We start from the raw sequence: 13,721 nt of genomic DNA, 5'->3' as shown, positions 1-13,721 counted from the left end.
AAAAAGTTATTAAAAAGGCAAGCAACCTGCTGTTTGTCAAAAATCATGTTGTCCCCAATGACTAATCCAATATTACCATTTCATCTGAAGAACGGCCGCAAGTACCACCAAGAAGACCACATGAGTGGTGATCATTTCTCAGTCATGTGAGATGTCCCATGCTTGTTTTTGCCCAGGGCCCTTAAATCTCTGAAGCATGATCTTTGCTTTTAGTATTACTGCACTGATTCAATTTCATGGCCTCAGATCTTACACAAACTGTAAGCACATCTCTTTTATCAGATGTCTTCCCACAAGCCCTGGAAACTGCAGTCATCAAGCCACTCTTAAAAAGCAAAACAATCTAGCCATATGATTAATGAACAAGTATAGACCCATATCAAACCTCCCGATTTCAAGTAGAATCATTGAAAAAGCTGTTTTTCTAGTGCCAAACAACTTATTGTCACCACTAAACGACTGTTTTGATGTCTTCCGGACAGGTTTTTGACCACACCACAGCACTGAGACTGTTCTCATTAAGGTTTATAATGACATCTGCTTCAGTCTTCAGTCATCAGTCTTAGTATTACTGGATCTCAGTGCTGCATTTAACACAGTCAACCACAACATATTACTAGAATGACTGGGAAACTGGGTGGACTTTCTGCAACAGTACTAAACTGGTTTGAATCTTACTTAAAGGACATGGACTACTTTGTGTCAATAGTTAATTACACATCTGAGCGCACAAAATTTACATGCAGAGTTCCACTAGGCTCCATTCTGGGGCCTCTTCTGTTTAACATCTACATGCTTCCACTAGCTCAGATAATGAAAACAACAAAATAAGTTACCATAATTATTCAGACGACACACACATTTACATAACCAAGCAACCAGGGGACTAAAGGTCCAATACAAGCACTGAGTAAGTGCATTGAACAAATCAAGGATTGGATGTGCCAACATTTTCTTCAATTATACAAAGACAAAACTATTAAAATGTTAAAAACCACAGACCAAGCAAGAAATCTTGGTCTAGTCATGGAATCAGATCTAAATTTTAACTGCCACATTAAGACAACGACAAAGTCAGCCCACTATCACCTTAAGAATATACTGAGACTTGTGAAGAAGAAGAAGAAGAAGAAGAAGAAGAAGAAGAAGAAGAAGAAGAAGAAGAAGAAGAAGAAGATGATGAGCGCCCTGAACAGTTGGGGGTTTGTTGCCTTGCTTAAGGGCATCTTGGCAGTGCCCAGGAGGGGAACTGGCACCACGCTCCGTACTTTGGGCCCTTCGGTTCCTAGCCCAACTCCCTACGGACTGAGCTACTGATACTGTCTGACCAGGATCTAGAAGACTCGACTACTGTGACAGTGTCTTTATAGATCTCCCTAAAAAATTGAATAGACAGCTGCAGCTGATTCAGAAAGCTGCTGCTCGAGTCCTCACTATCACCCCAGTTCTGAGGTCTTTACACTGGCTTCCTGTCTCTCAAATAATTGATTACAAAATACTGCTTTAATGCAACCACGTATCTGAAACAATCTCTGCAACTCTCAGTTCTTTTAAATCAAGGCTGACGACTCTGCTGATTGCTGCTGCTTTTATTTTATGACTGTTGTATTCATATTCGTTTTTGCTGCTAAGCACATCTGCGCCGCCCTAATGTGATTTATGTCTGCTCGTATGTATGTATGTATGTTCTTTGGGTGTGACATCATCTACCCAGAGTGCAGTCAGTGTAGAAGACAGGATGCCAGACATTCCTTAAATACTCCACACAGGATCTCACTGATGCTTGTAAACACAACCCTGTACCTCCAGTGAGTGGAAAAATACAGGCTCTGTTCAGGCTCAGTGGATGAGGCTCTGGAGGGATTGATAGATGTCTTACTGCTGGCTATCATTCAAATGTCTCATTTGTTTTTATGATTATGAGCCATTGAATGTTGTTACTTCTACACACTTTTTTGTTTACTTTACTTTTTTTGACTTTGCTGTTGAGAGAATTAAATGACCCCCTTTTATACCAAGGCATAGCAGAACTCTGTTATCTGGACAGGTGGAACAACCACAAACACAATGGGAGATTAATGCAACTTCTGTAGCGGTGCCCTGATTGATGAACCAGCGCACACCTTTAGAGCAGACATTTCCACGGTCGTCTGACATTCCAGATAGGGTTGTTAAAGGAAGGGGATCTCTGCTGGCAAGGAAAAGCCACTTCACTGCAGCCATACGTAATGTCCTGACATTCCTTGAGCTATACAAGTCTTTGGTTATCATGTCAGAGATCTGGCCTTATCTGGGCTCCTGTCATGCAACAGCAGCTTTTCCGGCTTCTTTTTGTAGGGTTTCTGGTCGAGCTTTGCTCTGAAATCTCACAAAGAACATTCAACAGAAGGTTTGGTAGAGTTTTTTTTTTTTTAAATCAGCAGTTGCAGAAGAAGTTTGAAAATATGTAGCAAGTTTCATTCTCTCTATTTTTATTCCCTTTTAAACATGCAACATTGCTGGGTTAATTTAAACATTAAAGGTTTTTGAAGCAGGTTTTGGCTTTGACACATTGACCTCTTTTACAGGAAACTTCCATGTTAACTCTGTTTACGAAAAAGCCTACATGAGATTTGGCATCTGGCACAACAGACTGTGTGCGTTTGCCTGCACTGTGCATTTAGGTTAGAACAAGCCAGCACAATGCTACAGCCACGGGATGTTACAGAGGCCCAGTCATAATCCTCTTACAGATTTACTCCAGGTGAGTATTATGACATCAATGGACTCAGTCTTCTCACACAGGATATTGTGTGTGCTTGTGAGAATGGATGTGTGAGTGTGAGAGACTTAATCCGGTTTTAAGGTACGATATAGTGTGAGAGGTGTAATTACCCTGCATCCTCCAGTTATCAGACAGGCAATCACGTTCACACTTAAGCCCTTATCACACAGGAAGTCAGGTTAGATTTAGTGGGTACGTTGTGGCCTTTGTTGTTTAGTCATGTGTGTGTCTGTGTGTCACGTTCCCATGTGGGTCTTTCAATGGAGACAAAAAAATTAGTTAGTTTGTCATTGTGTGGTAATGCAGCTGAAATGGACTTCAAATGTAAGCAGGTGTGATGTATTCCTGGACAGTGTAATTAATTACAAAAACAATTATCCTCATCCGACATTTAATTGACATTTAAAAGACTTATAGAACAGTGAGTATTTATAGACTGAATCATGTTATCAGGTTAGCAAACTTTTTTCTACTAATTACACATTCAGCAGAGACAAAAGAAAACGGCAATACCAATGGAGTCCTCCTGCTTGTGACCAGTCATTGTAATGTACCACTATAACTCTGAATTCTTTATAAAGCTTAATTCTGTATGCGTAAGCTCTTCACAGGGGTGTTGCTATTTGCAGTGGCTTATTTACTACTTTAGCGTGTCCTGCCATGGCTGTCACATAACCTTCTCAAAACTGCAACTACATGTCAGGGCTACATATTTTGAAGAGAAGAAGATCTGACATATGTGTTAAGCCAGCCTTGAAATAGACCGCAGTTGGCCAAAACGTTGGTGATATGTTATGGATCTTATAGTGTTGTCATCTTCTCTGTTGTCATCAAAATATGTCACTGGTATGTCATTTTTTGTTCGCATTCACCAGATAACTTAACCAAGATCTTTCATGTGTCTGCCAAATGGCCACAATTATTACCATTTTCTGTCACAAAGACATTTCTTTGCAAATGAATGCAATACATTCCCTGATACTGCACATAAGAACACATTGATATAGTGTTGTGACACTGCTATGACAGTTAACATGTAACGTTCTACTATATACATCAATTACAACCATCTTCAAGTAGAACTTAACCTGTAAAGGTTAATGGAACTGGAGACTGGGATGTCATGTTGTTTCATAATGATGATGATTATGATCTCATGTTCTTTTATTGAGACATTGTGAGCAGGCTTGTAGCAAAACTTTCAAAAGTCAGAGTCATTTGATTCCATATTAGTCAAAGTTTTAATATAACTTGTTTAGGTACATGTGACAGAATTCAATTTTTAAGGAAGTGGGTATGTGTCATATCTGATGTAGAAAAAGTCATGAAAACTTACATCAACTCCCACATATTTGATCCAAACTGGATTGTGTAAAAAGGGAAGGGTGGGGTTATGTCTCTTTCTGTCATGGCAGCAGTTCTGACACATTATATAACCATGTTTCCTCTGGATTGTGTTAATTAAAACGACTCTCAGTTGCTAAATGGATCATAGTGAAACTGGCAAATGACGTTATGGTCAATTCTGACTGACTGATATCGACTGAAAATGTGAGAATATGATAAGAAATATGGGATTCAATATATCTGAAGTAAACTTAAGCAAGTTTGTACTTTCATTTTTTCTTGTTTCAGCATCCAGCCTCATTTGGATAGCATCTTGACATTATCTCACACCACATTTAGATTGTCACACACACACACACACACACACACACACATATCACAATGCTGTATGTCCCTGACCGGTCAATTGACTTAGGGCTTCTTCCCTCCGAAGCTCCCTCATCGGATCATAAAAGATGCCTAACGACTTTCACACACATACAGACACAACACACTCCTGCCAACCTCCCTCCTGACAACAGGAAATCTAAAGACACAAAGGCGGGTGGGCTGGTTAGGGGAGGGGGAGGGGGGAAGTCTCACATATGTCACCAAAACCACAGCTTGTCTGAGGAAGCTGGTGAGGTCATGAATGAGCCTTTCATCACAGATGCATTGTCAATGGTGGTTTTTTTTCTTTCAGAGACAAACATTTGGATTACTGTCAGATAAGAAGCGGGTGTTCGTTTAAAGAACACATTTAGTCATTTCTCAGAATCCATGAAAGTGTTGTCAAAATGTAAAGGTATTCTCCCCCCTAAACCTGAGCTTCATTAAAAATGTTGTTTTGTAGTAAAGGCCTTGGGGTATCATCACCATCACCTCCGTAGGAAGTTTTTTCTCCTTTTTCTCACACCCCACCCAGGGTCAAAGCCAATGTTTTGGCTAATTTGCAACCCAAACATATTCCTTTCCCTTTCACGGCCATCTCTGTCTCCACCTCCCCATTGGTGGGGAGGCAGGGGACACAAGGCCGGTGCTTGAATAAGCCCTGAATGCTCTTTAGTTGTCACACTTTTCCCAAACGCCTTGCAGCTGCTCCTATTGTGGCCACAGAGGGAGGGCTCCTTAGCTCATTCTTTAGGCCTCCTGCTGCTGCCCTGCTCTCAGATGGGTTCATAAAGAGGGAGTGTGGCCAAAACAATGGGCAACACCATGACATCATGCTTCTTATGTGGCCAAAATCCTTATGCAGATATATGATAGGATTCCATCGCATGGAAAAAAACAGGGAAGGATGGGCACAGAGATATTTATGACATTTCAGTAGGTCAGTTTCACTTTAAGTTTGTTTGGGTGCATTGCAATTTTCAATTGCAATCTTCAAAAGCATCAAAATAAATAAAAACTTTCGTTGTTGGATACATAAACATAAACTTTTTTTTTAATTTGATCAACAGAAAATGTAACTATTTTGATAATAGAAAAATGTAAGTAATTTATTTAAGCTAAAATGCTAATACATTTAATTTGTGTAACTTCAATTAAATGTGAACATTTGCTTGTTTATTTAGTCTTCTATAATATTAAAGGAAATGTCTCAGTTTTGGACTGTTGGTCACACAAAACAGGCAATTTGAATGTCGACTTGTGCTTTGGGAAATTATAATGGTTAGTTGCTGCCCTAAAATGTTTGTACTACAGGCCATACACAAACACATTTTTTATTTCTAGGGATATAATTTATTCATTCAATTTTGAGACAGTAAGCTTATGAATTTCACACTAAATTTGCATAATATTTATAACCTGAAGACTGATATATTGGTAGATAACTAGATGTGACAAAAACTAAATCTGTTTTGCCTAAAATGATTTGCAAGTCATTGTGCACCATTGGTCACACCAGTGAATGTCTGTCAGACAGAGAAAAAAAATAGAAAATCTTCAACTGAGTACAAAAGTCAAATGAGATTTATTAAACGGTATAAAAACATTTAAACAAACGTATGCAAAAATAGATATGATAAAGAAATATATTACTTTAGTTCAATAAATATGTCAGAATGCAGCCACTGGGGACTACGTGCCCCCATTTTAGTAGTTTTGGAGTTCTGTCTGTCTCAGCGCTGTAGGACACAGTACAGAAACATGAGGTAATTATGGTCCATTTCCCCAATGTGTCAGGATCGTCAAGGTTTCATGATGTCTTGTATCGCAGGTATTTGCATTTGAATTGGCAACACATTCAACTCTCAAAGTGAACATGAAGATTCCTGCCACATCTACACTGAAAAGAAGGGGATACATTCATTGTTCGTCAAATGAAGGAGTAACTCCCATGCCATGTTGCGCAATGGGCTTGAATAGCTTTCTTTAACCAGTACAGAAAGCAAAATAGAATTTTGAGAGGATAAGTCAACATTCCTGAGACAACTGTTAATCCTCTCCATTATGTTTGCTTAAAAATGATTACGATTATCAAAAGCAGTTGCCTTCATGGAAACAAAAATAAAAACCAGTCCTTCTGAATAAAGAATATTCAGATACTTCCAATTCCCTCTACAGGATTAATCTAAACTACCTTTTCAGCCATTTCTCAAAGTCATCTAGGATTAAAACTGTGGATGACTTTCACATTGAGAAGGTACAACATGAATACTGCGTGGTAATAGTTCTCTAATCTCTCTTTGAAAAGTTTTGGCCAGCAGCTAACAGAGTCACACAAACTGACCCCAAATACTAGTTCTCATTCTGTCCAGTGACAGTATCACCATCAAATGGATTAGAATCAGGACTGTGTTTTGTGCAGTGCTCTTTGTAAAGTCACTTCAGTTACCAGTCCAAACAAAGTCTGTGCTCCCCACACCTTCCTCAGCAGCTGGGAGAGGTGGTGATGGGGCTGTGGAGGAATGAGAGCTGACCAGCAGAGGTGTGTACAGGGATGGACACTGGGAAATTGAAGACTGTGCTGTTGTTGCGGATTGCTGGACTGCCAGCCTCCGACGAGCAGCTAGATGTGGCCAGGACCTGGGACTCAAACTGGAGGAGCTGACCCATGAAGCTGAAGTTGGGGGAGATGATGCTGCGGCGCTGCTTGACAAACTCAAAGGCCTCGTCCAGCTTCACGCGGTTGGTCCGCATGAGGTAGGCAAGGCAAATGGTGGCCGAGCGGGAGATGCCAGCTTGACAGTGGACAAACACACGGCCTCCTTTATTCCTCACAGAGTCTGGGGGGAGAAGAAGGGAAGAGAAAGCAACATTAGTTCACCGTAAACATCTATCACGTGATTAAATGCATTTGCAAATAACAGAAGTTAAAACTCTGCAGGCCACAGGAAGGCAAAAAAAAACTGAAGACTTTGCAACACTTTCAGTTCCCTTTTAAATCCAACAGTGCTCATTAAGAGACAGGAACAGAGTTAAAAGGGGTGCAGGGTATGAGCTTGTGGGGGTTATTCCCAAAGGAGGCAGTCTGAATGGACAAAGGGTGGGGGGGACAGACCCCTGCTGGGGGGTATTGATCTGGGAGGAAGGCCGACAGTGAGAGAAGAGAAATTGCCTTTTGTTTAGCCAGAACAAAGAGTGGCGTGGAGGGAGCCATTCATGCACAGCCTGCCTACCCACTACAAAACTAGTTTGGGGCTGCTGCCTCGCAATTCATTAGATGGGGGCATCCCTTTTTTCCTACGCCAGAGAGGTGGTGATGATGTAACCACTATTGGTGAGCCTGTGCTGAGCCAGCTGGTCGGTTTTGGAGGGAACTTTTTTTTTTTTTTACATTGGAGTCAAAGAGTATTGTGAAGATAAAGGGGGGTTGGGTGTTTGTGTTGCTTGCCATCAGCAGGCTCAGGAGTAACAGCTGTGATAGGCGCGTCAAATTTGGCAGTTGGGGAAGAGTGTGAAGGGGGTAAAAATGGAGTGTGTACTCACCGATAAACTCAATTGCCTCGTTGAACCAGGAGCTGATGTTGGCTTTATGGTTGTCCTCGACAGGGATGCTCTTGTAGAGGAAGGAGTCCACAAAGTGGTTGGGGCAGTTAGCAGAGACGTTGATGAGAGCGCTGATCCCAAGCATGTCAAGCATGTCTTTCCTTGAAGCGTGGTAAGCACTGCCGAGGTACAGGAAAGGCAAAATCTCCACAGGACCACCCTAAACAGAAACAAAAAACAAAACAATGCAACCCCATTCAGTCAGCTACAAAACAGTTACAACAGGAAGTAAGAAACAAACAAAGCACGGTGTGCAATCTGATTAAATCAAATACTAACCTGGTCGTATAAAGGAGTGTTGCATGGACTACAGCTTGGGTCTGCGCTCCCAGGATGGCTGGAGCTCAGGGGCAAACTAAGCCCTTGTGGAGGGGAGGGTTTGGTACACATCTCTGGAAACTCTGTGGAAAATTTGTCAAAGCCACCTGAAAAGGGGAGAAAAAAAGGACATCTAGATTAGATCACACCATATAGCACAGAGACACATCCTCGTTTAAATATGGGTCTGCAAAAAAAAGGTGGCAACTGCTCATGGAGCTATTTTGGAACATTGTTTACTCCAGTACCAGCTGGTATGGTGACAGCTGTAATCCGCATTTGTTGCCCCGTTGTTAGGATACAGTGAAACAATTGAGCGAGGCTATTTCAAGCAGTCAACAACTCACCTTTAAGAATAAAAACCCTAGACCCACAGGGGTCGCGACACAGGGCCGTAACAGCGAGCATCAATGTCCCGTCTTTCTTCGCCTGTCTCAAGTCCAAACTGCGGTCGTCAAGCAGCACGACAGACTGGTACTCCCCGGACAGGAGCCGGTTCCTGGTGTCCTCGTTGGGGACAATGTGCTCAAGTCCCAGACCACCCCTGGCCCGCCTGCGGACTATGGTGCTGAAGCGCACGTTGGTAGAGCCCGATATGTGGGCCGAGTTAAAGGACAGGAAGGATCGGCAGTCCAGCACCAAGCAGCCCGCCGGGACGTCGCCCTCCAACAGACCACGGAGGGACGCACAGTCGATAGTGGGGACCTCCATAATGACCATAGTAGGGCGGCGGGATAGAAATGTAAAATCCAAATACATAAGCTTGTACGGCAACAAAAAAGAAGTTTAGGTTGTTGTTGTTAAAAAAAAAAAAAGAAGCTTTTCCCCCAAAGTAGCTTAATCTTTGAAGCGGCGAGTCCTTTGTTTCCGGAAAAGAAAAACAGTCCAAAAAGTTTTAAGACTATCAGTAGCTGGTCCTTTTCTTTTATTGAGTGTATATCCTGTAGTTGTGGTTCTTCTTTCAAATATTAATATATATTCAACTTGCGTTTGAGTTGCTTCTGGCTCAGAGCGCTTCGGAAAGCGTTTATATACAGCTCGTGCTTGTGAATGAGAGGCCACTCACGTCAGGCGCCCGCCCCTCTTGGCTTCCTGTCAGCGCTGCGGACGTCATCGCATGGACCGCCACCCTCCCCCCACGAGTACATGGTGCGGTTGCAGAACGGGCCTCGCGCGCACGTCGCACATGCAGGACATTTGTGCACATGCGCAGTGCGCACGGCACATAGGAGAGCACGCTGTCAGATAGCCCAGATAAAACACTAGAAAACACTAGAACCAACATAATATAAGAGTTCAAAGTAAAAACAACAAGAAAAAAGTAAACAAAAAAAGTTTGCCCTTTAAACCGTGTGCAGATTGGATGTGCATTGCATGTGCAAAATGGGGGTTATTATATATGATGTAGGCTACAAAAACATTGCACTTTGCCAAAGTTGCACAGAAAATAAATGTAAATGTGAGTCCAGTTACAGTTAGCGAGTGAGTCCAGAGGGACCTCAGTCAGCAGCCTCCCGGATGTCCATATACTACGAGTGTGGATGAATTAAAAAGTTAAACCATAAAGTTTTAACTGGGAGACTCAGGCACGGATGTGTTATAAGAGGTCATTTCTCGTTAATTGTTATTTTATCTTTTATAATACTTGTAGAATTAATCTCGTGTTTCCAAATCATAACTGCAAATAAGGAATTTGCCAAATTTTCCATGATGTTAGTGTTTAATTAGATTTCTATTTTGCCTCTTCACCTGAGAGTTGACAAATAACAAGATAATAAGTAAATATCTGCCATGGGGGCCATAAAAGTTTATTCTTTGTTTTTATTAGTCAGAGGTACATAGTGTTCAATGCCCCGAGAGCAAAGGCTAACCATAAAAGTTAATCACTGTATAGAAATCTGAAGTCCAGTAAATTTCCACATGCTGAGAAACAAAAACACTGGTCGACCAGAAAGATAACAGCAGAATGGAGATCTCTTGACCTGTCAGTTTTGTTTCATCTGTTACCAAATTAAAAAAACAGATAAATGAGGCATTCCCCACCCAAAGAAAGAAATGTATATTTTAAAAAGCAAACATGATTCCAATCACTCTGGGAAACCCTTTTCATTTGTTGGTGTGGTTTGCTGACTCAGAGTGGGCAACGCTGCTGTCTCATAATAAGTAAGCATGAGGATCATTATTGACAGGCAACAGGCGTCTACTGACAGGAGGGTGTGTTGAAACTACACGGTAGAGATGTGCCTAGGTTGTTTTGTTGTGAAACAAATGTTTACTATGTAGATTTCAAAAAGGTGTTGTTGTAACATACCATTCAAAATCCCATTAAGTTTCAGCTCAATAGTGCTCAGATGATGCCCCATTGCCCTAAAAAAATCTAATGTATTTCTAATTCTTTATAACTAAAGTACCACGTTTCATGTGCCAACAGTTTTAAACTGTGTATTGCTTCAAAAGATAAAGCTGACATAGGCCGTTATGACATCATTCTCACTTAAATGTAACCTGAATATGTGAGGACTTTCAGCCGTGTGAATCCACATCCATAGCCTACTGTTTTGACTTCAAGCAGACGGAGATGTGTTATTTGAGAAAGGAAGAGGGGGAGGGAAGGGGAAGCTTTAAGGACAGAAACTTAACCAATCACAACAAAGTGCAAAAACTCTCCAGCCGGTTTAACCTCACACTCCTGTGAGATGAGTCAACTGTGAGACACATGCAGGAATGTTACAAACTATACAGGGAAGTAGAGTTGAACAGGGCTCTTAAAACAGTTTGTACCCAAACATTTTGTCCTAAAATGCATCTTGCCTCCAGTCATGAAGTGCTGGGCTTACATCCTGGAGGTTAGGAAAGAAATCAAACACCAGATGAAGGAGTGAGGAGAGACAGATAGCAGCCTACATGGTGAAGCATTTGTGTATTTCCATGAAGTAAATCTTCATCTCATTCAATTATTCACAGCACTTGCCAATGTTGCTTTCCAAAATGTTCTACAAAACATATTACAAAAAGTTCTACTGCCTAAACCCATGTATTATATTTATATCTGTAGCTGTTTGGTCATGATAACCAGCAAAAAGACCATGAAATCAGAACTCACAATTACATTAAAAAAAATCCTGTTCTCTAAGTGACAACATTTATCCGTGCAAATGTCCTCCCCGAAGAAACCTGTATGGGTGTGTCTGTACTGTGTGGGACTGAATATTTAAATGAAGGTCTAAAGTTAGACCTATTGCTCTGCATGTTTGGGATTCCCATGATTGTGGCCCATAATCAACCGTGACATTCATCCAGTAAGGGAAGTGAAACAGAGGACGAAAGAGGCATTTCCTGTGGTCCGACCTCGCTGTCACTTGCTGTCATCCCTGCCTGTTTACTGTCATTGTCACTACGGGCAACAGCTGAACCATCAGTGGGAAAACACAGGGCCTATCCTGTCTTAGTGTCTCAACAAAGGGAACGTTATTTGAGCCAAAAATGTTTAGTTTCCTACATGAGTTTGGGGACACCAAAAAAAACAAAAAAAAAACACAACTGATGGAGTTTGTGGGTTTTCTTGTATGACAAATGTTTTCTTTTCAACATCAAATCATGACGTATAGCTCTCTGTTTTTGAGTTATGACGGTAACATAGTTAAAAAATACCTAGGCTATATCTGACACATGTGATAACAATGGATAACCGTAATGTTAACATGTAACTAGTATTACTAGGGGAGAAAAAAAAAACCACACACACAAATTAACTTCCCCACCAATTAATCATTCTGATCTTATATACAACTTATCAAGCACCACAATTTTTTTCCTGGTTACCTTTTTGTATGTAACAAGTAATCCATGTTGATGAAAAATTTTCAGGCCTTAACAATGTTCTCAGACTTTTTTTCAAGTCATTTTTTTCAGGTTTTTCAGAAAACACAAAAATGAACCAAATACTGAATATATGTATTAATAATTTTACTCAAAAAATGTTATGACAATAGATTACTATTGCATACTAATAACAATGTCTGTCAATTATGCAACATAAGTGGAATAAATGCTTTTGTGACTTAGGCAATTTTAAACCTTCAACTCTGTCAACAATCAGTTTGTTTACATGCACAGAAACCTCATCAATGTGGACGAGCCCTGAATCATGGAAATAACTTCAGTGATAGAGTGGTAGATTTTTGTTCTTCTTGAAAAGCTTGTAAAATTGCCTAAGTCACATTGTTTTTTGACTTAGGCAAAATAAAACGGCCTAAGTCACACTCTTGACATAGGCCATACTAAAGGTGTAGAATCACATGACCTGTTCAACTGAGGATGTAGGCAATTTTACCAGAGGTGGCCAACACCATGAGGAGATGATTTAGGCAAGAAAATCATTTCTGTCAAAAAATGACATAGGCCATTATTTTAGGAAGGTGATGATATGCTATCCAAACAGTGTAGTTGATGTGTCTGGGGCCATGGGGGCATTAGATGTCACCACAGGAATTTTAATAAAAAAAATTCTTTAAGGCAATTTTCTCATAAAGGCAACATGTTTATGGCCTGTTTGAGGTCACTAACTGTAGTAGGCAGATAAACATGTAGTTACTCACTGGCTAAAGGTTGAAATATGAGCTACTTAAATCAGCATGTGGATATGGGTATACAATAATACCAAAAAAGGTCTATTTACAAAATAATGTAAATATTTATTTATCTTGTTCTTATTTCACAAATGTAAATGATCTGTTCACTCAAGCTCAAGCTCATTACAAACTTTCAAAAACAGTACAATACATTACAGTTACTCAAACTTAGTTGGTAACGCTTTACTTCAAGCAGTATACTTGATAAATGATTTATAACACACTTTTATGTAGATGTGAGCATAAATAAGGACATGTTCAAGTGTGTATTAATATGTGAACAATATTGTATGTGATCACAAGTATATATGGTTATATTTCTTGCTCAATCACCAGTTGCACCAGCTACAGAGGTTTTACATGAGGAGGTACGGTAACAAAGACATTATGCTATCAACCACATTACCTAGTACTGCAGGTTACTATTTTGTGCATATTTATTATGTTGTAATGATATGACATGTTATACTATTTTTAGGGTGCCTTTTTTTACATCTGGCTGGGGACAACAGATGAAATACACACACATTTCTTTTATATACGTAGATGAAGAAATAAATGATATTTGTGTTGCTGTTTTTCATTAAAAGGATAGCCTACCCTTTGTATAAATTGTCGAGGGAAAACAGATGCAAAGTAATGTGGTACAAAGCATCTCTTCTCTCTGTATGATATTCATATTCGATATT

General features: G+C 40.3%; 1 protein-coding gene across 1 annotated transcript; it reads right to left on the bottom strand.

Annotated features, from left to right (window-relative positions):
* Positions 1 to 6,042: 6,042 nt before the first annotated feature.
* On the bottom strand, positions 6,043 to 9,411 carry dusp1 (dual specificity phosphatase 1). Its single transcript, XM_039813881.1, has 4 exons — positions 8,749 to 9,411; positions 8,363 to 8,508; positions 8,024 to 8,243; positions 6,043 to 7,320 (listed from the first exon to the last, which is right to left on the bottom strand). The coding sequence occupies exons 1-4, from the start codon at positions 9,158 to 9,160 to the stop codon at positions 6,965 to 6,967; spliced, it is 1,134 nt and encodes a 377-aa protein (XP_039669815.1). The 5' UTR covers positions 9,161 to 9,411; the 3' UTR covers positions 6,043 to 6,964.
* Positions 9,412 to 13,721: the final 4,310 nt, after the last annotated feature.

This window comes from Perca fluviatilis, chromosome 10 (assembly GCF_010015445.1).
Source record: "Perca fluviatilis chromosome 10, GENO_Pfluv_1.0, whole genome shotgun sequence".
NCBI classification, from domain to species: Eukaryota; Metazoa; Chordata; class Actinopteri; order Perciformes; family Percidae; genus Perca; species Perca fluviatilis.
Note: the sequence above shows the minus strand (reverse complement) of the source record. Positions and strands in the feature narration are given on the sequence as shown.

What these genes read in the sequence shown, in the direction of transcription:
- dusp1 (XM_039813881.1), bottom strand. Translation starts at nt 9,160, where the DNA reads ATGTATTTGGATTTTACATTTCTATCCCGCCGCCCTACTATGGTCATT. An exon ending in TAGGGTTTTTATTCTTAAAG is followed by an intron (nt 8,509 to 8,748) that starts GTGAGTTGTTGA and finishes TCCCCTTTTCAG; the next exon opens with GTGGCTTTGACAAATTTTCC. An exon ending in CGAGGCAATTGAGTTTATCG is followed by an intron (nt 7,321 to 8,023) that starts GTGAGTACACAC and finishes TTCTCCCCCCAG; the next exon opens with ACTCTGTGAGGAATAAAGGA.